Source organism: Microtus oregoni, unplaced genomic scaffold (assembly GCF_018167655.1).
Source record: "Microtus oregoni isolate MIOR12 unplaced genomic scaffold, Mior012 000026F_ref0000081, whole genome shotgun sequence".
NCBI classification, from domain to species: Eukaryota; Metazoa; Chordata; class Mammalia; order Rodentia; family Cricetidae; genus Microtus; species Microtus oregoni.
In genome coordinates, this window is record NW_024543085.1 from 17,519,070 (window position 1) to 17,546,223 (window position 27,154).

The following is a 27,154-nucleotide window of genomic DNA, read 5'->3' on the forward strand; positions in this document are numbered from 1 at the left end:
CTCTCATATTTCTTATGTGCCATCACGCATCACCTTGACTGGTTTATTTAAGCAATAAATGTTTATTGTGCTCCAACTATTTGTTGAGCAATAGACAAGGTTTGTACTAAAGTTGAGTTTATGATGATGACATTATCCTTGACCTATTGGGCATCATGGTTTAGCAAGAGAGACCAGTCCTGTAAAAAGAAAAACTAACTGTGGTTTTTTAGTTGAAAAATACAAAGAAAGCGAGAGTAGGTAGACTTACTGGACCCCCAGAAGAAGGTCAAGATGTTCATCAAGTGAGAACGGATATTTATAATTTATCACGGTTAAACTGTAGTTTTCCCATAAGATTCATGTAGTGGGAATGCAAATAAGTTTGTTCTAGAAAGAGCATAATTACAGAGTTATATTCTTTCAGGCAAGTCCAATCTGCAGCCCAGAGTTTCCACTTGCCCCAGGACGGTTATAAGTGCTGGGCAACATAAAACTGCAAAGTTACTCAAAACACTAACGTGCTTTTTTTGTGACTATATTTCACAGTTCTTGATTATGAACAATGTTAATGAGCAAATGATAATGTTGTGTATATTGTCAAAAGGTTAGACACACCTGGTCTTAGAGTGATGGAGGAAAATGCCATGTTCAGGTAACAAAAAGGTTTCTGTGTCTATTACAATATGTGGTGTCTGTGTGTGGATAAGTAGCACAGGGGAACAAGTGGTCCAAAGGTGAAACGCTACTGGGGTCATGGCTCTTTCTTACAGGTGACAGAATCTAGGGCTTTCCTGCCAAACAATGGCATAAGCAGACTCAAATACAGCCGAAAGTGGACTCCTGACAAGAAAGACAAGGGCCAAGGCAGAGAGAAAATACCCTGTGTTATCCCACAGCTGGGAAAACCATTCCTATTGGAGTTTAGCCATAATTTTGTTTGCTTTCAACGTGTGCCTCACAATAATCAATTATGTATTATGCTGTCTTAACTTTAAAAAATAATCAAAAGCTTCTTTGAAAATAAGAAAGCATTCTTCAGACAGGACTATAAAGTCTTTTCATGTTGGCATTCATTTAGGCAATAAATACTTTATTAGGACATGACGTTACAATCATCTGTTCCGTTTATGAACTTGAAAGCCTTCCTTTCTTGATGCAAAATGCGGAAAGCTAGTAGAAAGAGAATGAGAGATGAGAATTTGTTTGTTAAAAAGTCAGAGGCCAGTGAAACCCAGTCAGTAAGGCTGAATGAAGCTACATGGACCTGGTGAAAATGTTCAGCCCATGGGCTGAAGGCATCTAAGCTCTGCCACCTTTCCCCCTTTATGCACACCCTGTCCTTAAATATCCCTCATGTTCACCCTAAGGGTCCTAGTAAAAAGTTTCTTGTTTAAAATTGTGCTTTGGTGATAACACACACTGTAGGAGATGATTTATCTCTTTAGAAGAAGCAAAATATTGTCAGGATTACTCTGCATCCTTTTGGCAGCACCTTGAAATTGGGTAATCTATGAAATTGGTGGGATTTTTGTGCTGTTTCACTATTTCCAGAGTAATAAGATGCCCAAAATATATCCTAAATGTTGAGCTTGTGTAGACCAAGATAAGGGATCTGTGCAGGCAATTTACTCGAAATACTTTTCCGGATCTCAGCTTGTGAAGACCAGAAAAGACCTTGGTTTGTTTCCACACTTTCGTTTAGGTTTTTATGCCCCCTAGTGGACAGTTAGTGTTTATGCAGTTGTAAAATCATGGCGATAATTTGAGAGCCATTCTTTTGTTCAATTGAACTCAAACGTTTATCAACAATATATGACACTCAGATCCCCATAACTGTTATCGTGTTTTAAATGTTACTCATCCGTGATAAATAACTTAATGAAAAGACCTATAGCTATGGAAGAGAATCTAGTTTAATTGTTTTTGCTTTGCTTTGGTTTTCAACTCTTAAGGACTCTGTCATAGAGTGATTGCCCAGCGTGAGTGAGGATTCCCTCTCCAGCAAAACAAACAAACAAACAAATTAAAAGATCTAAGGAAAGGGAAATAATGTGAACGGGTAGAACTATCTTCTGGACAACCCCTCTGATCTTCATTCATGAATTCCCTGAATACCGATTTATTTCCAGTCAAGACCTCTAGTTGTGAAAGAGAATCTTCTAGTTGCCCCTCCTTCGGTTAATAGAGGCTCACAATACTTGGAAAATGTATGTAAAGTTCTCAAACTAGATAGGAGAGAATGACTGGCTCTTAGGGCAAAATAGGCAAGCTCAAAATCAGCATAGCTTTTAGGCAAACGTTGACTTCAAAATGTCAAAGAGAAATCTTACCACTGAAATTAATACCAGGGCCCCTCTGGCAAACAAGTTCTGTACCACAAGCAGGTGTTATATGGCAACGCTTTAAAAAGTCATTTGCTATTTGCAAACATTGCAGCTACTAAAAAACTATCCATCAAACGGTGATCCTTCTAGATTGCAAGTGGATGGCAGAAAATCCATGAATAACATAGCCACTGAGACCCTAAGGGATGGAAATATTGGTTAATAAGTAATCCAGTTTCCAGGTCAGAAGAAATTGTTTCTTATACCTCTTGGATTAGCACTCAAGCCAAAATAAAAATAAAAATAAAACCTCAAACACACAAAAATCAGTCACAGAGAGAGAGAGAGGAGAGAAGAGGAGAAAGGAGAATAGAGCAGTAATCATTCAAATATACCTCTAAGAACTTATTTCTGCCCAGATAAAGCTGTCCTTATTTTAACTGTTTAGTAGTTGATACACAGTATGGTGGACCCAGAACCTGGCTCCATCAACAGTCATGATTCTTCTGGGCTTCACTGCACCTGCGTGGGATCCAGCCATTCTTTCTATTCCTCATACCAGGCAACTTGTGACTTTTCATCATTGAACAACAAAATGAGCAGGGGAGAAACTGAACATCAGGGTTATTTTAACAACAACATTTTCTTCCTTTTGGATGAAGATCCCTTCTGCATGTGTGACTGTTTTTTAAATACCATTTCTACCTTCCCTCTTAGTATTCATGGAAAATAGATTTGCACATGAAAAGCCATGACTTTACTAGGAAAGTGAAGCATTACAATGCTTTTCATTTATTATATGAACACACATATATAGTCCTCAAGTCAAATAGAAAGCATATGAATAAAAAAAGTCATCTGCCATTTAGAGTTCAATACTACGCAAAAATGATTTTTCCTTTTTTGAGATCTCTATGCCGTAGAATTTTTGTAAAAATGTCAAATGAAGAAAATGAATGGATATTAATAAAATTTGATTTATAATATGTTGTGCCTAAAAACTAGTAATTTTGTCATGCCTATATAAACTGAAAAATGAAAAGATTAATAAAGAGTCAAATAGATGATTGATGCATGCATGTGTATATACAGACACACATGCATACATAGATAAATAAAAAATAAATATATAGCCGGGCGGTAGTGGTGCACGCCTTTAATCCCAGCACTCGGGACGCAGAGGCAGGCGGATCTCTGGGAGTTCGAGGCCAGCCTCGAGCTAGCTCCGGGACAGGCACCAAAGCTACAGAGAAACCCTGTCTCGAAAAACCATGAAAAAAAAATAAATAAATATATGTAGATTCACTTTAGTTCTTTTCCTAACTAATCGTATTGTACCATTTGGGACTTTGAGTAAGTAGAAGAGATGCATGAGTTCAATGACTTTGCATGAAACTTCAGACAGTAGTGGAGAAGGAAGTCCCTGGGAACCAGCACTTACGTGTGTTCTGACTGTAGCTTGCGTGTCTGCATGTGTTGGGGAAAGCGCTGCTGGGGCGTGAGCAGAGCCAAGGTCACAGTGAAGGTGTCTGAAGCCACGCGAGCGAATGCTGCTGGAAACACTTCTAATTTGTTACCAGTTTGACTTTTAATCAATGTCTGATCTGGGCCGTGTTCAGAAATCTTGCACCAGTTATGTAGTCACAGAAGCTGGGCAATAATTAACGCTGTACGGACATTCTGGTGCAGGAATTGGAATTACCATGAATTAGCTTAACTTCTGATCACCTACAAACACTAGAATGAGTAACTAAAGACTCAAAGAGCCCCAGTGGATCCTTAAATACGATGCTGGTGAGCATCTGTCTGTTACTGTCATGCCCTGTCCTCGGCCAGCTTCTCCCCATCTACAGGTTAACATAAAAATGTTTTCTCACACGAACCATGTTAGTAAGGGTGATCATTTCCCAACAAATTCCTGGAAATGCAGTATTCTTTCCCAAGAATTAAGCCTTAGACAACCTCTATTATTAAAGAGGAAAACAATGAATGCATTTAACTGATATACAGTAAGAGCCTACTTCATGCTAGAAAGAGATAAAGTCAACCAGCTCTCACTCTTTCAACTTTATTTTTATGAAGAATGAAAAATAAGGAGAGAATATCAGACTAGAGATGTAGCTCAGTGATGTGACCCCTGATTAGCACGTACAATGTTCAATCCCCATTATCACAAACAAAAAAAATATGTATTATATCACATGTGGACTGTTAAAGTAACAAAATGAGAAGTTGTCATGGAACATGATTAAAGAAAGGAATAGCGACTATAAATAACATGAATTGAAAATAGCTTTTGGAATGAAGAATTAAGTGTTGCCACACACAAAGCAGAAGGCCAAATGTGTGCTCACAGGACAGGGAGTGTGGCAGAAACTAGTATAAAGTAGCCAGGAACTAAATAGTCATGCTATTACCATAATCTGGAGTCAAAGGGGATGAGTTTCAATTTGCTTTTTAAAAGCAGAGCTCTAGTCCATGAGTTATATTATGGTAAATGTGGGAAGGGTGGACAAGCTTCTCTGCTTGGTTAGTGGCCAAATGGAAGCTGAGGAAAGCAACCTACATGGGTTTTTTAATGTCTTAGTCAGAGATGAAAAGATAACTGGAAATAAGGCGTGACTCTAATCGGGACTGGGTAGCTCGGTAAGTGATGCTTAAGAATGTGGAGGGGTCAGCGTGGGAGAGTTTTGCTAACTATAGATGGCAAACTGTGAAAACTGGTTTGAGAATTGACAGAGGACGCTAGAAACAGACAAGGCCTGTTTTGTCTAGTTTGCAGTTTTGTTGACTTTTAGTCATCCAGGTTTTGAAATAATCAGACCAAAGCACTGAAAGTAGGAGTCTCACGTACAGGAGATCCAACCACCGAGACTGTCAATGCAAATTAGGGTACTTCTACAGAAAACCAACCTTAAGCTATGGCGGTGATTGAAAAGGCAAAAGGATTCAAAACTGAGATATAAATTATGCAAAGCTTTAGAAATCAGATAAGGGGAAAGAAGCCAGAAAAGATGAGAAAGGAGCTCCCAATGAGGTAAGAAGGTAAAAACTACCAAAGCAAAGAACAAAGTCTTTCAGAGAACAGTCAGCTATCACACACCAGCACAGGACTGGTAAGGTTATCACGAGAAATGACTATCGGATATCACAAGTGAAGGTTAATGGGAATCTTTCAAGGTTTGTTTTCACAATGGTTGGAGCAAACCAAAGACATGTGATATACTGTCCTACTTCTCCTGCTTAAATTTCATCACCCGTCCAGTGTTGAAAACAATTAAGTGGAAAAGTGTGTCATCTAGACTATAAATTCCAGCATAGAAATATTGACTATTAATAAATGTAAAAAAAACTATGCCACATTATATAAAAGTCAAATTGAAGAACTATTATGACATCATCAGGCTTTAAATACTTGCTAGTCTGAGGGGTTTTGAAATGTTATCATCATTTTCTACAAGGTTGAAAGGTAATTTTTGCAAGTCTATATTCATAATTTCTCACTTACTAGTTTGACACCTTGCATATTATAGTCATGAAGTAGAAATAAAGATGATTCCCAAGAATCATTTGACCTAAAGCTAAAACGAAGAGAACTGTTTGGAACAGAAAGAACTGTTGCCCGTGACTTATGTCAATTATTTTTCCTCTGACCCAGGTATGGCGACATGGTGCCGAAAACCATAGCAGGGAAGATATTTGGTTCCATCTGCTCTCTGAGTGGAGTGCTAGTCATTGCGTTACCTGTGCCTGTGATTGTGTCCAACTTCAGTCGGATCTACCACCAAAACCAACGAGCAGACAAACGAAGGGCGCAGAAGGTAGGCGTTGAACTCCTTGAAAGCAAGCAGTGACCATCTCCTTTAAAATCCTCGTCGTTCATTCAGTAATAGATTAATGATTAAAAAAAAAATCTACCATCTCAGAGGCTTAAAACAAGGTATTGTGTTTTCACTAGTGTGAGTGGATATAGATCAAGACCATGCTACTGGTCCATTATCAGTCTAGAAATGGAAACTCCCTATGCACTGCACCGCTACGGTCATGGGCATGATGACTCGCACTCTGCCTCCTATGGGCTTTCGTGAAGTAGCGCCAGACCCTAGCACGTCTGCTGCTTTAGCCAAAGCTGATCACACAGCCCCTTTTAGATTAACAGTAGGCAGAGAATGGCTGTGATGGGGCAGGAGGTAGGGGGTAATTGTGAACAGACCTAATAACAGTTTATTCGGATGCATATGGTTAAGAATCATTATTAAAATATGACTTCTAGATCTAATTCATTTAGTCCTTATCCAGCAGAGATCAGATAGGTTCCAAATAAGAGAGGGCTGTGAATGAGAACCAAGATGTGTATCGCAGCTCTTTCTCTCATTTGAGACAGGAAATGGGAAAATCCTGAGCGTTTGGACCTGAGATTTTGTTTTTTGGTTTGTTGCTGTTGTTTTCCTAATAGTTTTTTTTTCTAGTTGTTTCCTGTACCTCTGAACTTTACTCAAGGTACTTAATCCCTCTAAAAATAATCCCAGTATATGCTTGTGTGTAAAGTGGAGAAACCAGAAAACTATGATGATTCGCAGAAGTATATACATCTGTGTAAGCTTATAGTTAATTTATAGTAACTTATAATTAGCAATATTCAGTGTTTACTGATGACTCCCTATGAGCCAAGAAATGGTGTAATATTCAAATCATCATTTATGTAGTCTTCACCAAACTCCAGGATTTGGTTGCCATCATTCTGCCCACTTAATGGGTGGGAATTCTAAAGTTTCTAGGAATCAAGCCATTATAAGATCATGTAACTAAAAAGTTGAAGACCAAAAAATTCAGTGTATGCCAGTCTGAGCAAGGGGAAGGGCATAAACTAGTTATTCTCTACTTCCTGAATCAGATAGTTCCCTTCTCTTGGGACCATCTTGAGACTGATTGGTAAGACCACGAAAATCTGATTTGGAAATCTAAGTTTAATAAAACACTTAACAGTGACATTGCCTGCTTCTCAGAAAAACTGGGTGAGTGTTAGTGCATATGCCTTCCTCGCTCTACATCAAAAGAGTCATCTTGATAGAGTCCCTGCTGCTTAGAAATCACTTTGGAAATCTTTCTTGGACTTTCTCTGTACTTACAATGCTACATTTGCAGTATTCTGCATGGCCACTGCAATTTTCCCCTTTCCAGAGCATCAACTTTAAAATGCCCAAACTCCATTCATAACTACATTTCATTTGGTGCACAACCTAGATAATTCCGTGCACCTGCAAGATATCACCAGCAATTTAATGAACTACTGGTTTTCTGACTGGTCTCCTAATGGAGTTTAAACATGGTGGTCAGCAATGTGTAGCACCAGTGAAGCCTAAACCCTCAAAAGGGAACCCTTGGATAATTTCAGTGATTCCTTATAGGGACGGCACATTCTGCAGAGACCTCATTCATGTACAAGGTCGGAGAGCATTTTTCTTTCTGTTTGGCCAACATTAGAGCTGCTTGCTTTAAGGAATTCCTCCCCCACTGGTGTGAAGGCAAAGGCGTAATGCCACTCTGTTGTAATAGGAGCAGCAGGCTGTGTCCCGCCACCCAGCTAGCTTTACCCGAAATAATTACACGGAAACTGTATTCTTTTAAACAATGCCTGGCCCATTAGTTGCAGCCTCTTATTGGCTAGCTCTTACATATTAATCTAACCCATTTCTAATATCCCTGTAACACCACGAGGTGTCTTACCAGAGAAGATCTTAACCTGCGTCTGTCTGGAATGGGAGAATCATGGCGACTCCTTGACTCAGCTTTCTTTCTCCCAACATTCTGTTCTGTTTACTCCACCCACCTAAGGGTTGGCCTATCAAATGGGCCTAGGCAGTTTTTTTATTAATTAACCAATGGAAGCAACAGATTAGAAAGAAATCACTCCCACACTGGTGAACAAATTACTAGCTTTAAATTATTACCCAGAGCAGCAATAAATAATTCAGACAACATTTATGTGGATTTCTAATAATCCCCTAGACTGGAAATGTTAAGAAAGAGAAAGAAGGAAGGAAACGAGCAAGATGAACAGGCATTCTCTGCCATTCCCATCCCTTGCAAGACACATCTGGAGCAGAGCTCTGAGGACTGGTCCAGGCACCTCTACAAGGGACTTTCGAGTGGCTCTAGCCACCCAGCAAAACCCCTCTCCAGGGCTTTCACAGACACTGTCTGAAAAAGCGATCATCCTCCCAAGAGCTTAACTCCGACCATTTTCCTGTCTCCATTCTAGGCCTTCTGTTAGTATAAAAACTACTTTCAAACAATCAGAAGCACAGATAGCTGTGGGTTGTTTTTATTCTTCAAAGAATATCATGTATAACAACAAAAAAATGAGAATATCTTTTTAATATTAGGATTTCCTTAAAGCAAGCCATTCTAAGGCTAAACAAGTTCAAAGAAAGCCTGCTCTGATAGATGCTATAAATGTGTTCTCTGCAGAATGTGCCCTGCCTGTACCTACACAAGCCCATGACCATTCCCTCAAGAGTTACCTTGTGAGAGGTTATACTTTACTCATGCTATAAAGCATGGACAAGCATGTTGAAACTCCATGATGGGACCAGTTACAAAGTGAGGAAAATGCTTGCAAGTATTTATACCTTAATTAATTTGAAGACCAAAGCTAAATAGATGTGATATTATAAAGCACAATAATTGACAATTGTACTTCATGAATGTGTTTTTGGCATTTTAAAACTATTGTTTATATTCTAAACTTCTGCCACAGTGTAATGAATTCTGCATGTGACTACTAGAGAAATAGACTTAATAACGCCAGACAAAATAACCTAATATAGTATGCCCAGTAAAAAGCCTGCGACCCATAAACTAAGCATAATCTCAGGACGAACGTGTATATTAAATAAAATAAGTTACCAAGGACTGTTTCCTACTTTCTATCTTGAGAGACTGGAAACAGAACAGACTATATTTCCATTAGATTAAGATGATTTATGTTAATCTGTGTCTGGATCGTCGGTGAGCAGGTATCACAGGTGCAGAAAAATAACCAATAATTCAGTCAAGCAAGCAGGCTACTCAGGAACAATTCAATAGCAGCAACACTCAAATGGACCAATTAAAATAGTATTATGAAATTGTTGTTTTCTGTGTATGGGTCTGTGGCTGGCTCCAACCTTAAACAAGAAAGGAAACATACATTGCATGTGTGTGAGAGATTTACTGCCGGTACTGTCAGGGGATTTCCCTTCTAGGCCCTTCCGCATACCGAGTCCTGTTTCCTACACACTCCCACCTTCAAAGCAAATGCATCATTTACTCCATTCTTCTCAACCCTTGATAGTCTTTACTCAATACCAACCTGGGAGCGAAGACAGGCACCAACTGTGGTAACCTGTTCTACCCCAACTACTGCCAACTGCACTTCATTAGATTTATTTTTATTCAGTCATTGAAAAGTCAGCATATTAAATATAGTTTATTTGCCAGAAGTAAATCTTAATTGGTAGAATACTAGATCATAAGGGTGATATTTTGGAGCCAGAAGTTATCCTGTTTTGAACTATGAATAAGATTACATAGTCGTATGCCTGTTCAAAGCTAACGTGAATTTGCCACACAATAATGATAATCTGATAATACCAAAACAACTGTCTCCATCCAGAGTTTCTACTATGCCATGGAGGATTTTAACATGTCATTGTATTCATCATCTCTTGCAAAGGTTGCATCATTATTTCAGTTTTACAGAGGTCTTTCATGTGATCACACACCTATTGGTTTAATTCCAAGACCAGAAAAACTTTTGCATTATTCAAATATATAAAATCTGAATATCCATATACATTAAGATATTAACATATATAATATATATGGATGACCTTGCCTCTGATGCCCTCTCACATAGTCCCCTGTGTGCCTCTCTGTGAGTCCTCTTGCTCACTGTTCGTTTCACTTATTCATTCCACTGAGCCAAATCCCAGCACTGTGCTTGCCAAGGCTCCCTCTCTGGGATTACCCACACGTTAGAACTGGGAATAGCACACAGTTTAAGATGTTGTCTTCCACTCGCATCTTGCATGGCTTTGGCTTGACTCATTTCTGGGGCAGCTGTTTTCCTTAGCAGATGGAAATAATCCAATAAACTCCTTCAGACCTTCAGAACGGACAACGCTTGGTGTGCTAAATCCACATGGAACGTTTGAGCAGTGAATGGAAGAAACAAACTCTGGTGTGATGTCTGGACCACCTGGTTTAGGCAGGGAATGTGGGGGGGCCAATATTTTAGGAGTGATGAATTGTCTCAGGTTAGTAAGATGAGAGACATTCTTTCAATCACTAGACTGCCAGGGATACCTCTATTTTCCCAAAGTATTGAAAATATTTTTTTTGATTCAGTAACACCATGGTTCAACACATTTACTAAAACCTCATCCTAATTTGCATTCTGACTGCTGGTACTTTGCTACTGCAAGAAGCTGCTATTTTCTCCAGGGCACAAGTAGGGGATTGAAGGGACTGTTCTCTCTTAACCTCTCATTACGCAGCCAGTATTGCTATGACTGTCATACTGTGTAGGCCACATGAAAAGCGAGTTCCTGAAGCCACTTTGTAAAGCAATCTCTTGCAATTACCTGCTGGAACCAAAGCTATAATCACAGATGGTAAAGGCTAGGATTCAACAGGTATTTGGTATGGTACTCCACGGGATGCATTAAGCCAATTAACTCACAGTAGTACAGCAAACTGAAAGAAAAGTTGTGGATGAAATTAAGACAGATGAACAGGTGGTTCTTTTACTAATAGAGTACATGGCTTAATACAAATGGATGTTCTGTCTTTAAAACAAAAATTTTTAACCCTTTCTGTCTTTCACATCATACATCTCTGTCCCATTCATTTCCCATCTTTCTGTATCTGCTTTCTGCCCTTGCAACAAAGAATATTTTAAGAGAGGGGAAAAAAAAGAAAATAAAAAAGGGAGAGGGAATCTTGTCATGGAAGCTGTAGTGTAACATAGTGAGTCATGCAGCAAACCCTTTTGTTACTTGCAACTGTCCATTGCAAAGAATCATTGATCTGGTTCCAGTCTTCTAGTTTCTGCTACCCTATTGATGCTGCGCCCTCACTGGAGCTCCTCCTCTTTATCCTGCTGTTGCCTTGTGTTGTGGAAATCCTGCAGCTTTGGATCTGCAGGCCAGTCTCTTCACATACTCTAGCTGATCACAAATGGGGTGGATATTAGGGTGGGCCAACAAATAACCCTGGTTTGCAGCCTGGGTAGTTGCAGGGTTGGTCAGCCCGCCAGCTCTCCCTTCTCCTCACTTTTTTACAGAAGGTTAAGACTCTTTATGCTTATAGTGGTTGCTATTAGCTGATGTGGGAGGTCTTCTGTCTATGTGTTTTATTGGTTAATTAATAAAGAACTGCTTTGAGCCTACAGGAGGGAAAACAGAACTAGGCAGGGAAAGCTAGGCTGAATGCTGGGAGAAAGAAGGGCAGAGTCAAAGAGAAGCCATGGTGCTACCAGAGATAGACAAAGGGAACTTTACCCTGTAAGCCACAGCTATGTGGCGATTTACAGATTAATAGAAATGGGTTAAATGAATATAAGAGTTAGCCAATAAAAAGCTACAGCTAATGGGCCAAGCAGTGATTTAATTAATACAGTTTCTATGTGATTATTTTGGGTCTAAGCTAGCTGGGTGGCCAGGAACCAACAAGCAGCCCCTCCTGCTACAACTAGCATTTATAAACTTCTTATTATGTGATAAAAGATATACCATTCTTTTGTGATGGACAGCAGTTTTGTTTATGGTGCATGTTTCAAAGAAAAAAGTCAGCATTACTCAACATTGCTGCCTAATACTTAGAGAATAGGTGAGAGAGATGACTGTGGTATAGGAAATGCAATATACAAGACAGTAGGGATGGAGGAAATGGAGGGGGGAGAAGGAGAGGGAAGAAGAAAAGAAATGCAGGAGATGGAGAAGGGAGGGTGGGAAGCAGAACAGAAGAGAGGTGGTGGATCAACTAAGGAATGAATGTTTGAGCAGCTGAAGGGAGTGGAATCACCAGATGCACTTTCTAGAAATCAATAGGTAAACAGCTTCTTTGCCATTGATTGGGGCAATTCTAAGCCATTTCCCTGCACGCTTGTGCCATTCTTTTGTGGAATTTGGTCTGAAAACTCACAGCCTTTGAAGGCAAAGGTTTTCTTCATACCTTCCAACTTCTAATTCCCCAGTACTGACGAAATATTCTCAGTGATCTAAGCAGTATACTGACAACAAAAATGAAATTTGTCAGTTGTTCCCATTATGTTCAGAAACGATCTTGATTCAGTACATTATTTTAAAATGGAATCGGCACACACAAAGCACAAGGGTGAAGGAAGAAAGAGGAGAACCTAAGCCATGCTGATAAATGGTGTTTGAGACAGCTCAACACCCCTCTCAAAGAATCAGATGAAATGAAAAGTCCATAAAACCTGCCAAAGCTTGCTCTGTGTGTGTGTGTCTGTGTGTCTGTCTGTCTGTCTCTGTCTCTGTCTCTGTTTCTCTCTCTCTTTCTCTCTCTGTATGTGTGTGTCTCTCTGTGTATGTGTCTCTGTTTCTCTCACACTTTCTCTTTGTCTGTCTGTCTCTCTGTCTCTGTGTGTGTGTGTGTGTCTCCCCTCCCGAACGAAAGCATGTCTGCCATCTGAAGTGTGTCACCACAATGTTCAAAGGAAGCAGCCTTGCTTGCTTTGTCAAAGTCCACTTTAAATTTTTGATTGACAAGCATGCCTGCGATCCCAGAACTTGAGAAGTGGAGGAAGGAGGTTTAGGAATTCAATGACCATCCTGAGGTCACCTGTGGCTCTGCTTCTTCCTCCAGGTCATTGACTGCACTGGTCCATGAGGGTGGAGGGAGCAGAAATAGGGAATAGGGTTTGGAGGGCTGTGAGTGCAAGAGAGACAGCCAGCCTGGAGACAGACTTAGTCAATCAGCTCAACTTTATTCCAGAGAATAAGGAATATATAGGATTGGGGAGCCTGGGGACAAAAACCTAATTTGTATTAAATGGCACTCTCCTATCCCAAGGCTTTGTATATGGCAGTAGGGTTCTACAGCGAGCTCATAGCATAAGTCTTCTAGCAGGAATCTGTGTCAAGGGTCAAGCTAAAGATAAACCAGGCTGCTGGTTTAGAGACAGCATTTAGATAAGGTCAGCTCTCAAGGTCCAGGGCCACTACCCAGATAATAGAAGAAAGGAGATCAGGAAGTTTCTGCAGGGGAGGGAGGAAGTCTCCTGTAACTGGAATTTTTTTTCTCCTGCCAAACAGTTCCCAAATAAACACTCAGAGGTTTATATTAATTACAAACTATTTGGCCTATTAGTTCAGACTTATTATTAATTAGCTCTTACAACTTGAATTAACCCATTTCTATTAGTCTATATTTCACCACGAGTCTTGTGGCTTCTTGCCTCACATCTTGCTTCTCTGGCAGCTGCTGGCATCTCTCAGTCTCTGCCTTCCTTTTCCCTTTATCTTTGCTTGGATTTCCCACCAGGTTCTGTTTTGCCTGGCTATTGATCAAATCAGCTTCTTTATTAAGTAATGGTAAGAAAACATATTCACAGCATACAGAAGGCCATCCCACATCAGTCTTTTGGAAAAAAGTTGCCAGGCCGTGATAGCCTGAAACCTCTGGCGAACCAGCAAAGCCTTCCAACAGCCAGCATCAGCTCTTTAGTATACTCAAGGCCAACCTTGGTTTCATAGGAGCCTGTCTCAAAACAACAGCAAATAGAAGTTAATTGTGCTGAAACATACCTGTGATCCGAGCTTCTCGGGAGCCTGAAGTGAGACCAGTTCAGTGCTAGCCTCTCCCACTTAGAAAATCCCTTTCTTCAAAGTATTAAATGAAACACAGTGACTGAAAAGATGGATCTCAGCAGTTAAGAGTATTTGCACCTTTTCCAGAGGACTAGAATTCAGCTCCTACCATTCCAATAAAGTGATTCAAAACCACCTATAATCTCAGCTCCAGGGCATTAAACATAATAATATATTATTTCCCTCTAATTCTTCCTATGTGCCCTCCCTCCACACACCATCCCCTGTGTAATCCCTGCCAAATTAAAATTTAAAAAAAAAATAGAAAAGACCATGGATATAAATCAGCAGTAGAGCACTTGCCCCACATGCATAAAACCCTGGCTTCAATTCTCAGTACTTAAGAAAACAATATTTAGTCAATACTGACTAAATAAAGCATACTTTATTGGAACAGTGGCATATCATACCGCCATGAAATTTGTAGTCATCTGTGTGTATGTTCCTAGATGAAGTTGCCCGGTGTAGTAATTAAATAAACTACTTAATTTCATGTCCTCCCAGCTGCATTAAGATATGTACATGCATGTACTTAGCTCCTGACAGGACATACACCCCTGGCTACAGAGAATGACCAAGAGTCAGACTAGTTGCCTTGTGTGTGTCTTTGTGATATTAGCAATTTTTTCCATGGCATACATCTTTGTTCTACTTTTAGAATGGAAACACTTTTTGAATTTTTACACTAAACAGAATTCTAGACCTTGAGACCTTGAGGTAGTGTGATTATGGATTATTTATAAAAGGAAGAGTGGACTTCTTAGAGTAAGTTTGCAAGAAACTTCTTGACCAAGTCACCCCCCTTGTTTTGTTGCATAAGCTTGTTACCCTTTAGTCATAAGGAATGGTCCCCAGAATGTGCTGTCCATGGTGGGAAATCAGGTTTCCTTCACGATAGTCAGAAGGTAGCCATGTAGCAGAGATTGGAAAGCTCACCACCGGTTGTCGTGGTAGATAATGCTGCACTGACAAGCTCACTGGAACTGTGACCAACTGGATAATCATACGAAATTCTCCAAACATGAGAGCAGTCTGTGGGAAATGCTTTGAAAGTTTAGCAGTTTTTTAAAATCCATTTGGTTAGACTCATTGCATACTTTATCTCAACAGATTCACGAGTAAAATAAAAATCAAGTGAATATATCAATGAACAAACCTGTGCCGACATCAAATTACCCAAATTCAAGGATGTTAAGATAATGTATTGTGTTACTCAGCCTGGGCTCTCCATTGATCAATTTCATAGCCTAGCTGTAAATGAAACAATCAGTTACCTCAGTACTGAAGAATAGTGAATTTAGAGAAAGATAGGGAGCAAAGGAGAGGGGTAAAGAGAGAAAGAGAGGAAAGGAAGGGAGAGAAGGAGGGAAGAAGGGGAGAAATGGGAAGGAAAGATAGGAGAGAAAAAAGAGGAACAAGAAAGAAAGGAGGGAGAGAGTAGAGATGGAAACAAGAACATGGTAGAGAAGGAGGGAGGGGAAGTCTCAGCTCATTCCTGGAAACAAGTTACTAAATTTTCAATAAGAAACAAGTGTCATGAACAAGAGTTGACAGCGGCTTTGCTGGGCCTGTGGTTTCCACTTCATCACATTACACAGATTGGAGTAAGTATAAGTCAAGTGATACTGTTATTTTGCTCCTGAAAAAAATTGAAAGAATAACAGAATAATTTGATCTTACTATAAAGATGAATCCTAATTCTGAACTGCCCAAGTTCAGACATCTCCAAGACAGTTATTAAGAAAGCACTCAAAACTGGGAGGACAGCTTGGAATACTTTCAGCTGGGAAGCGGGTTTACTTTGAAAATATGGCTGTTGTTTGTAGAATTGCACAGGATGCAATCCTGCAGGCAACCACCAGGGCTCACTGAGTAAAGGCTTGGCATCCCAAGACCTGAGTCTAAAACTCAGAAACCAGCATGAGATCTCTGTCAGAGTTGTGCTCTGACCGCCACACATGTGAGCTGTGACATGCACACTACACACATCACACACACACACACACACCACCACCACCACCACCACCACCACCACCACCACCACCATAAATAATAACTTCTTTTCAAAGAGTTCATTCTCTGACTTATAAACAGAATTCACCAGTGTTCAGAATATCTTTGATTTTCTTCCCCTGTAGAAAGCAAGACTGGCCAGGATCCGAGCAGCCAAAAGCGGAAGCGCAAATGCTTACATGCAGAGCAAGCGGAACGGGCTACTCAGCAACCAGCTGCAGGTACAATCAAACCCTTCACTTCGCGGTAACCATGGGCTCATCAACATGGTCGTGATTCAGCTCCAATTAACCTTATGATTTTATTGTGGGTGATTATGACAATGACTAGTGAAACACAGAATGACATTTTTATAACTCTCCACTGTACATTGTAGTTGCCTATAAGAGCTTAGAGCCTGTGCTAGGACATACTTGCAGTGGTCATGATTTCTGTTTTCACTAAGGAATCCCAGCTCTGCGCTGTCCACTGACATCCTGTCCACTGTGAAATGGACAATGTAAAAACTTCTCATTCATTCAAGTACTTCATTTTATTTCATATATATATATATATATATATATATATATATATATATATATGTACACTTTGATAGGAGTCTGGAGTGAGACATGATATCTTTCTCTACTTCCACTGAAGAGAAAACAGCATTCAGCAATTATTACAAAGGCCATATGGTCACAGCAGAACTTGGCAAACTCCTGATAAACTCGATAATACTCTAATACGGAGTTCCATTTTTGCTTCAAGAAGGTACAGTCTTAAAAGACAAAATGGAAATGAACCTGCTGATTACCCAGACTTAATTATACACTTGTCTATTTTTAATGAGTAAGTGTTGCCAGCTAGACTCAGAAAGCAGGCCGGAACTCTCTGCACCCATGGGGAGCCCAGATTCCCCTCACTTCCAAATTAAAAGGCAGTTCCGTGTCTTCCCTGTGTTGCAGTCTTCAGAGGACGAACCAGCCTTCGTTAGCAAATCCGGATCCAGTTTCGAGACCCAGCATCACCACCTGCTTCACTGCCTGGAGAAAACCACGGTAAGGAGACAGCAGAACAGCGGCCTTGCACCCTGATTGCAATGTTGCTCACCTGTGCAAACATGATTTTTCCAAGCAGAGATCCTCTGCATTTCCCGAAAGTATGCTAAAAGCAAGGGTACAGACAATTCCGCAGTAATTGAAATTACTTAGTTACAATTCAACTTGGAAATTGTTATAGTTATTATAGATGCTTGGCCTTAAGTGGCTGGCTGCATTAAGTCCCATCCAAGATACCAGATGAATAAAGAGTGAAAGATATCTTCCAATACCATATGTGTGTGTAAAACTATTTAAACAGGAAAACTAATAAAATTTCAAGTGCCCTTATATCTAAATAAAGAAGCTATCAAAGCTGTCACAAAAATGACAAGGAGAGAAAGGATGAGAAAGCACATATTTCTTTTATTCACAAGTATAATGACTAGAGATAGATATTTAAAAATTTTATCTTTAGTACAATAAAATGATAATCTCAGAGTATCCCTAGATAAAGAGAAGTCTCTGTCTCCTGGCTTGCTTATTATCTGTGAAAATTTTCCCACAGCAAAGGTGTCCATGTGCATCACAGTCTGTGACCATGGAACAGAACAAAGAATTTATCATTTATGAATCAGGTCAGCTCACTCACCAGTGACACAGTATAAATAGTTTAAATTCTAACATGTCACTCATCAGTCTGTTTATCCAGATAGACATTCAGAAAATATATATCATTTGCCTATTCTGTATCCAATAGTGAACCAGATCAAAGATATGAAAGCACTGTGAACTCCACCACCATCTAGCCCCCACTGATAAGACAAAACAGGAAGGATGGATGTGCTGGGGAGGGACAGTGAGCAGTTTAAACATTGGAACGGGCAAAATGTGAAGCAATGAGGAGTCAAGAGTAGGCAGAGTCAAGAAAGCCTTCCTGGGTGCCTATCGGTTCTTTGGGAGGTTGAGAGACGCAGATGAATTTCGAGAAAGCAGAAGACAATGTAAGAGGTGGAGAGATGGCTCAGCAATGAAAGGCTTGGGTTCACCCTTACAAGAGGATATCTGAAAGCAGAAAGAGAGCAGACAATTGGGAGAGGAGGCAGAGAAAGAGTCCAAAGGTCACTAGAAGGTGCAGGAAAGATGGTGGCCCAGTCCTGCGCTGTGATGATCATCTCATGAGAAGTGGAAAATTGAGAGATTTAATTAGGGAAGTGACATGACTATATTTAAATTTTAAATAAAGCCATACATGCACGTCGAATGTAATCGGAGAACACTTTGGAAGTCGGGTGGTAGATTAAAAATAGATTTATTTGTCACTCTTTTGTCTTTGCCACTATTTTATCACAGAAAGATATTTCTAAAAAAAAATAAAATAAAATGTCTTTAATGCCAAGAAATACAGTCTAGTTTGAGCTACCCAGAAAAATAGAGAGCAACCAGAAGCCAACCAGCTTCTCTGATTCCACTACAGACGAGATAAGTCCAACTGCTGTGTGCCACAACTGTTATCGTGTGTGCTGCGTATGCACCGGAAGAGAAAAACCCAGATCATAAATCCTTTGTGCAACAAAAAGCAACATGAAATTCGGTCACCAAATCCTTGTTCTCTGCACTCTGAACAGTAGAATGTTGAATTCTATGTACTTCAAAATGCTACTCTCAGCAAAGAAATGGCAAAATGAATAACTAAAACAATCTATTTCCCATTAGACTATGACTTGCTTCAATTGTTTTCCTAACATTTTAGGATGAGGGATGGTTAAGTGAAATCTAAAATGTGCAAAGCCTTTCATTATAAGGCTATTTCTACACACAGAGAGACAAAATAGTAATTGAAGTCATTCCCCAGTAAGTCAAGCTAAAGAATGTTTGCTCTAACATTTCTGAGGCAAAATTCGCATGTAGGCGTTGCAGGAGGTAATTCTTCCCTATTTTTAAATTAAAATTTGTATGTGGTCTGTAAAGCATGGTATGGGAAATGATGCACCTGACCGTTTGTCCTGAGTGTGGAATGAGGAAAATAGAAAGGGTGATTAATAGGGGTAAGGAAAGACCACCAAAGCTTAGAGCTAATCTCTTGTGAGATACACACATATGTTACATTCTTTACTAATAAATAATAGCTGTCTGCACTTTGAGAATCTTAGGCTAGCATCAAAAGGAACAGGACTGCCTGAGGTTTCTCACTGTCTAATTGAAAATGAAGGTATTTGCTAATATGTGACTGGCAATCTAACTTAAGACATTCTGTTGCAGATGTCACTTTTTATAAGTTTAGTCTGCATAATAAAGTCACTAGGAGTTTATAAATTCCTTATGAATATTATTTATATTTATTTAAGAGGATTTTATAAGCTTATGATATCCTGATTTTATGTTTAAGTTAACAAATGATATTTAAAAAAAATAAATGTTGGCCTATAAATAAACATGGAATCAGCTTGCTCATGTCAGCCTCTACATCTAGCTAGAAAGATTCTTCTGCACGAAAAAATTTCCCTAGAGGAATTTTTACTTTGATATTTTAGTCTTTTGGACAGTCCTATTATTACCTATTGGATCAAGTCTAACCAATTTTTTTAAATGGTGATATTTAATCTCTTTTCCATTAGAGAAAAATCATTTCTCTGCATTTTCATCCCACTCTCACACAGAACCATGAGTTTGTGGATGAGCAAGTCTTTGAAGAAAGCTGTATGGAAGTTGCCACAGTTAACCGTCCTTCAAGCCACAGTCCCTCCATGTCTTCACAACAAGGAATCACCAGCACTTGCTGCTCCCGGCGACACAAAAAATCTTTCCGCATTCCTAATGCCAACGTGTCGGGAAGCCATAGAGGTAGTGTGCAGGAGCTGAGCACAATTCAGATCCGATGTGTGGAGAGAACCCCGCTATCCAACAGGTACCAGGGATTGCCCTGTAATCCGGGTTTAGGATAAAAATGCCTGTCCTGGTTCCTAGACCGTGTTTGCTGCAATCACGCTACAACGGATATGTTCTCTAAGTCCTAGTGACTAGGAAACAAGGGAGGCAAAACTGACCAAACAAAGAAAGCACTCAGTAAGGGTCAAGTATTAGGAGGCAGAGGGATACCTTCCTGGATAAATTGATTGCCATGAAAACCTAAGGACTTGAGTTCAAATCTCCTGGAATCCACATCAAAGGTGGGCATACATTGCAGGGGCATATAATTCTGTCACTTGGGAGACAGAGACAGGCAATCCTGGGGACAAGTTGGGTAGCTAGACTAATTGGAGTTGCTGAGTCATCAGAAGACCCTGTCTCAACACATAAAGTCCAGAGTGACCTGGAAGACACCCAACCTCAGACCCCCTCCTCCTCCCTCCTCCTTGTCCTCACGGAAAGTTTGTGACATGGGAAGTTGTCTCACTTTCTACAAGTGGTAAGACTATTACTTGGAGAAAGCTTTACGTTTTAGATACTTAGAGCTGTTATGTTGAGGGTCTTATAAAACCATCATTAAGTGGATTACTTTCAAGGAACTGTGCATTGCAATAAAACACTGTCTATAAGATTTTATGGCCAGAAATGTTATAAAATCTCTATGAAATGACATTCCATGCTGGCACCTTAAGCCTCTCAAAGACTTCACCCTCCCCCCAAGAAAATACTGTTTCACTTTGCTCATCTCAGACATATAGTTCTTATCTGAGCTCCTTTTTATATTTGTATAGAATATACTTTGAGAAACAATTGATTGAACTAAGTTGAGCATGATTTTAGGAATATAATTCATGTTATTTACTAACATTTAAGATAATATGTATCGTTTTAAATATGGTATTGTTTATGTATTTCAAATACTATTTACTAGTAGTAAAGTAGACATTCTTCAATTACAAGGAAAAAAAACTTAAATAGCTTACCTATTCAAACCTACTTTTCTCCCTCATTAGCCGATCCAGCTTAAATGCCAAAATGGAGGAATGCGTTAAACTAAACTGTGAACAACCTTACGTGACCACAGCAATAATAAGCATCCCAACACCTCCAGTAACCACGCCAGAAGGTGACGACAGGCCAGAGTCTCCAGAGTACTCGGGAGGAAATATTGTCAGGGTGTCTGCTTTGTAAGACAATTGTCACAGGTCTAAGAGAATTGGAACCCTGACTATGAAAAGAATCAAAAGTAGAAGAAAGAAGAAATAATAACCCTTTTTTTGCAGATTAAGACAGTAAACCAAGAAGTTTGGAAGTGGAAAAAAATAAAGCTTTCGAAGTTGAGGATATGAATCAGGAGAACAAAGGGCATTTTGAGACAGAGTTCGACCTGCTCACAGAGGAAGACTCTGTGGTCCTTTGACTTTGGGAATGAGCACAATGGAACACCATCTGTTGATGTTTCTTATGATCAGAACTCTTTTTTAATAAAATGAACAAAATGAATCTTTGAACATAATGTTCCAGTTGAATGCAAAACAAAAAAAAATATGGAAAACATTTTGATAAAAATTTTTCCTGTTAAAACCATGAACATTGGCTCTGGCAAAGATTATCGTAGATGAAAAAACTCATACGATCCATGTGTATGGACTGAAGGAAACCATCCTAATGCATGCTAGAATTCTTTGGAGCAGTGATCTCAGTTTCCTTATGTTGTCTTCAGAATAGGCATGATAAACTATACCTGTAGAAAGAGGAACTTTCTGTGCACTTACAATGAGCTGATGGTCCATGTTCCATGATGGGCTGTGCACATAAACTCCTTTTAGCACTGCGGTGTTTCTCATGGGGATGCACACTAGTAAATCTAAAGTGTTTGGGTAGTTCAGTATTAATTATTGTTTAACCTTGCACCTAGTCATTGTTAAACTGTAATAACTCATTCTATATCTGTTGTATCAGGAATCAGGATTTTCTTTTTGGACTCTCAATATATTAATAGATACAGTAAGAGCCACGTTCATAGAAAAGCTTCTGGTGTGGCCAGGCTTTAGGTGACTTTTTAATCCAAAACTATTGTGTCCTAAATGTTTTTTTGGTAGTATTCTTTGGTCATCTGTATTCCAGTGACCCAGCGCATTTATCTGTTCCTGGATCTTTCTAGTGTCTTTCTACTGGGTTTACCCATTAATGACAGGATTAGTATTTACTGTAGTAAAATAAAAAAAGTTTCCTATGTTTATATTTCCCAACTGGTTATTATAAGTAGACTGCCATTAATCCCCTTGACAGAAACTAGAGTAAGGGAGTTGACATGAAATACTATTTGTGGAAAACACAGACCCTGGAAACATCTATATGTATTTCATGAGAGGACTTAAATGGGACTAAAAATCACAAGACCGAGGATCTCAGCTTCTGTCTCAGTGTATTATTTATTTTGCTTCAGATCTTGAATACATTTGAGAACAACTGAGGTGCAGAGACAAACTGAAGTGCTTTATGTAGCAATATCTAATGAGAGCAGGCTCTTGAAGCCATCCAAGAAAGCAACAACTTATCTCAAACGATGCTCTGTATCACAAGGCACAAAGTTCTCTGCAAAGTCAGGACAGAAGTGTGAAGATGTGAAGCTGACCACTTTGTACATTAGTGAAAAGTCTTGCTATCTTTTCACCCTTGAATATCTGCAGACACGTCTGCACGTGACAGTGTAAAAAAAAGCTTAATGTCATGAAAAGTTATGTTTATTTCAAGCCACCACTGTAAGAACGAAAGCTTAGTTTCTATTCATGGAAAGAGTTAATAATTACTCCTCTATCATAGAGGTTTGATATCAATGCTTATCACAATTTACCATAAAAAGGAATTAATCCAACTATTTTCAGATAAAGCCAGAAATGATTGAGTCCCGTTTATAGAATAGCTTCTAGAACAGTGCTAGGCACACAGTAGATCTTCCTAAACAGCTGAGTGTCAGGGAGGGGAACTCAACTTTCTCTCGGGAAGACCTGGCTTTATTCCTGGTGTGTCTTTTAAAAAGTTACTAACCTTCCTGCGGCGGAAATACTAACGATTCTATTAACACCTGCCTCTTGTCACTTTGTGCTTCTAGAGCAAATATATAGTGAAACTTCTTTGATGGCAATTGTTGAAAAACCTTTTAAAGTATAGACTAAGAAAAAAATACAATCAGGAACACTTAACATTATTTGATTCCCAATAAGAAGCTCTATTTTCATGTTCTTAATAGTAAAAAAAATGAAATACACTTAGCATATTTTGGTTGATAATTATTCTTCCTCTTTTGAATTGTCATTTATCACAAATTATTGATTTCCGCAGATTTTCACAGAAAAGAAATTAAAAAAAACTTTTTGATGTTTTAGGTGATTTGAAAATATACTGTGTTGGTGGTGAATGACTATTGATGACTGTGATAAGTGCATCTGTATTGTAAGTGAAATGTAATTATTTCTGTGTATCATATGGAGTAACTAAGGTCATTGTTTTTTGACAATTTTGTTTGAAGTTCATATATCTTATTTCAAAGGATAGCATAATATCTGCATTATGCTGGAAAAATAGACTTTTGGAGAATACTTAAATAAAACACGTGCATGCTTGAACAGGACAACCTGGTTGCCTAGGACCCTTTCTTCTTGGACTTAATTCCTTCACAAAAGGTGTGTCGCACTCAGTGTAAATCTGAGAGGTCTCTGTGCTCAAGCAGACTAAAAGAACTCAGGAGTTCACCGTGATCTAAACTGGTTAAGCTTTTCTCCAACAGTAGGACACCAGGAAGAGGCTTGATAGGGAAGAACGTCAATTTTAATGAATTTTTAGAAGGAAAGTAGGCAAGCCATTTAGTACAGAGACTATTTTCACTCTTTCTGTATGTTGTAATTTTGGATATACAGTATCCATATTCTTGTTAGTTATTTTCCATGATGGCCTGTGAGCTCCTCAGGAGTCAGTCTTGCATTTGAAGGGTTCATTGCACCTCTCTTTCCTTACCTTCAGTCTCAGCAATAGCTTGGAAATCGTCTCTGGGGAGTCATACTCATGTCTGCCAGCAACATTGCTCAAAAGAATAAAAACAGTCCTCTGAGTCTCGTAGGGCAGACATGCATCTTCCCTAAAGAGTTATTGCGGTGTTTCCTTTGTTAACTCATGGGAGTAAGGATAGTTATTAAACTGTGTGAACCCCAACAGAATTTCCAATACAACCATTTAAAAAAATAAAATAAAAATTTAAACTATTTTTATCAAGTCATTATGTTTTATTTCTAAGCAATTAATAATTTAAACAGCAACTTGTTTGTAATCATTAAATTTCTGGCAAAGGTTTTCCCATGAAATTAGCCCACATTTTTTAATGCTTGGCTATTTACTGCTCGCTTTATACTCTTTTCACTTCAAGCATTAATTACTCTGGTTGCTTCCTCCTTTCCCTAGCCATTTCTTCTTCTGGGTTTTCTATAGAAATTCATTTGTCATATACTATTTATTCTACTCATAGCTCAATTTCCTGAGTACATATCATAAACTGGATACTGCATTAAGCACTAAGAAAAATAACTATTAAGAAACTAGATTCACATGGTGAGTTCAAGAGCAGCCTGGTCTACCGAACAACTTCTAGTACAGGCTTCAAAGCTACACAGAGAAATCCTATCTTGAACAACCAGAAAAAAAAGAAAGAGAGAAAGAGAAAAAGAGAGAAAGAAAAAGGGAGGGAGGGAAGAAGGGAGAAAAAAGAAAAGGAAGGAAGGAAGGAAGGAAGGACGGAAGGAAGAAAGAAAGAGAAGATCCAATGATCAATCATTGTTGGTGTTACTTTGTCCCATAATGTCATGTCAGGACATTTTTTTTTTACTTTTGTTTCATTTATATTTTTTATTTTATTTCATCCTACGGGTTTTGCTTATGTATTATGGCTTCTGGCTTTGTGCTTTTATGGGATTCCTGAATGTGTGAACAGTAGGAAACAAGTCTTTCTCTGGGTCTATATCTGTTTCGTGTGCCATTTCTTGGGTTATTCCCTTCTTAATGTTTTTGTGTATTTGTTTTGTTTTATCTTATTTTATTGTTATCCTTTAGATTCCTAATTGTTTTCTAAGGAGAGACATAAAAGAGGTAGAATTCTAGGCAAGAACTGGGGGGCATAGGGAGGAGAACTACATCAGAATGTATTGTATAAAAAAAAATCTATTTTCAACAAAAGAGAGTAAAAGGTAGGTCACATCTCCTCAAGGAATTACATAGTGTCAATGGGTGGAAGTAGCCTGTGTCTCCCTGCTACTCACGGCCAGTACTGCAAAGTTCTGCCTTGCTCAAGACCGACTTGACTTCATCTCCCGAGGACATTTCCCTAAAAAGTACTATGTGTAGATACTGGTCTTACAGTGCTGTCTCAAATCATTCGACCATGCTAATGAAATCTTCTCTGTGTAGGGCAAAAGGTCAACATGTGGGGTCTTCTTATTCAGAGAAAACCCAGGAAAATGAAACAAATTCAAAACAAAGGAAGAACTCGCTACCGTGGTTTCATATTTGGGACAAAGAAAAATACTCTTTCCTTGAAACTTCTCCTCCACGTTTCATATTATAGTTTCAGAGACCATGAAAAGAAGTTATTAGAATTGGATTTTCTCCAAGGGTAATTGTACTGCTGAGAATCATCACACCATACCTCAAAATAGTTTACATAATTAATCATACAGAAATGTATATGGCCTGGTAGGAAGGAGATCTAAAAAGAAGCTTCTATCTAGGAACTCAGCAACAACAACAACAAAAAAAAAGATGGTTCTAGATCATCTACGGCCACTCCAAAGCCCGGGAAGAGCTGTCTGAGCTCATGGCATCAGGAGAGCAAAAGAGGCAGACACAGATTTGGATGAACACTGGTAAACAAGAGGAGGGTGTTGACTGGTGCTAGATGCTAGTAAAAATGCATCCTTTGGTTCCGTTTTAGTTGGAGTCAGTACTTTTAGCATTTGATTTCATTCATTCGATTGCTTCGTTGGGGTATAGACTATAACACCGAAAGGCATCTTAATGTATTATCCATTTTCAGAAATTATTCTCAGAAATTCTGAGAATCTCTGACAACACACACAGCAGAGAATAGAACCCAAAACAACACAGTAAGAAATGAATCCTAAGAACTACAAAAAAGACACGTCAGATTTGAAGTTGAAAGAACTCTGAACTGGGCTCAACAATTGGTCAGATTTCCCTACTAAAACACCTTATCAGAGAGATGAAAGATTTTATATCAGAATATATATGTATATACATATGAATATATACATATAGAAATTAAGGTAAAATATTATTTACTTGTCACTGTTATGTAAGACTCAAGCTAATCCTACAATATTTTTATCCTCGGTCAACCTGGTAAGAAGTCATTGCACAAATCATGGAACTCAAACCCTAATATGCTCCTTTTAGTATGCAGCTTTTAAAGTAGATTCACAGTGAGCACCAAATAATGATGAACTTTAATAACCACAAAGATGTGAAAACAATGTGCGAACATACCAGGTAACGGCAGAAAAAAATGTCAAAACTGAGAAAGAGCAAGTCTAGACTTTCTTAATTTAAAATTATAACATTTAAAACACGTCTTTCTGTGAAATGGTTTTGTTGTGGAAAAATATTGTGATGTCATCACTTCTTCCAATCAAAGAGAGACCATCCATTTCTCTTCCCTTTTTCTCAATCCAGAAATGTTCTTCACCCTCAAAAAAAGTGTGGTGCTAAGAAATGTTTCTGGGTTCACTTTTAGTGAATTAAAATAAAATGAAAAGTAGCAATGAAATATATTACTGTGCTAGATAGCAAAAAAATTTGCAGGAAAACTCATGACAGTGTGTGTGTAAGTGGGGATGGAGAAGACTGTGTTGGATCACCTTGCTTTCATTTTGAAGTAAAACAGGCCAAAACTTTCTAAATCGCTGACCAAGTATGAATTCACAGCCTGTAGTACCTACTGCTCCCAGTCTACGTCCTGGAGGCT

At 38.9% G+C, this 27,154-nt stretch overlaps 1 protein-coding gene across 1 annotated transcript in view; it reads left to right on the forward strand.

The window, feature by feature from the left end:
- The window catches only part of Kcnd2 (potassium voltage-gated channel subfamily D member 2), a 484,738-nt gene extending 460,980 nt beyond the window's left edge, over positions 1-23,758 (forward strand). Inside the window, exons 2-6 of the mRNA XM_041675451.1 lie at positions 5,965-6,127; positions 16,321-16,416; positions 17,143-17,235; positions 19,875-20,122; positions 21,138-23,758. Of these exons, the coding sequence (XP_041531385.1) occupies positions 5,965-6,127; positions 16,321-16,416; positions 17,143-17,235; positions 19,875-20,122; positions 21,138-21,315 (778 nt within the window). The 3' untranslated portion in view covers positions 21,316-23,758. The remainder of the gene's footprint in view (positions 1-5,964; positions 6,128-16,320; positions 16,417-17,142; positions 17,236-19,874; positions 20,123-21,137) is intronic.
- The last annotated feature ends 3,396 nt before the right edge of the window (positions 23,759-27,154 follow it).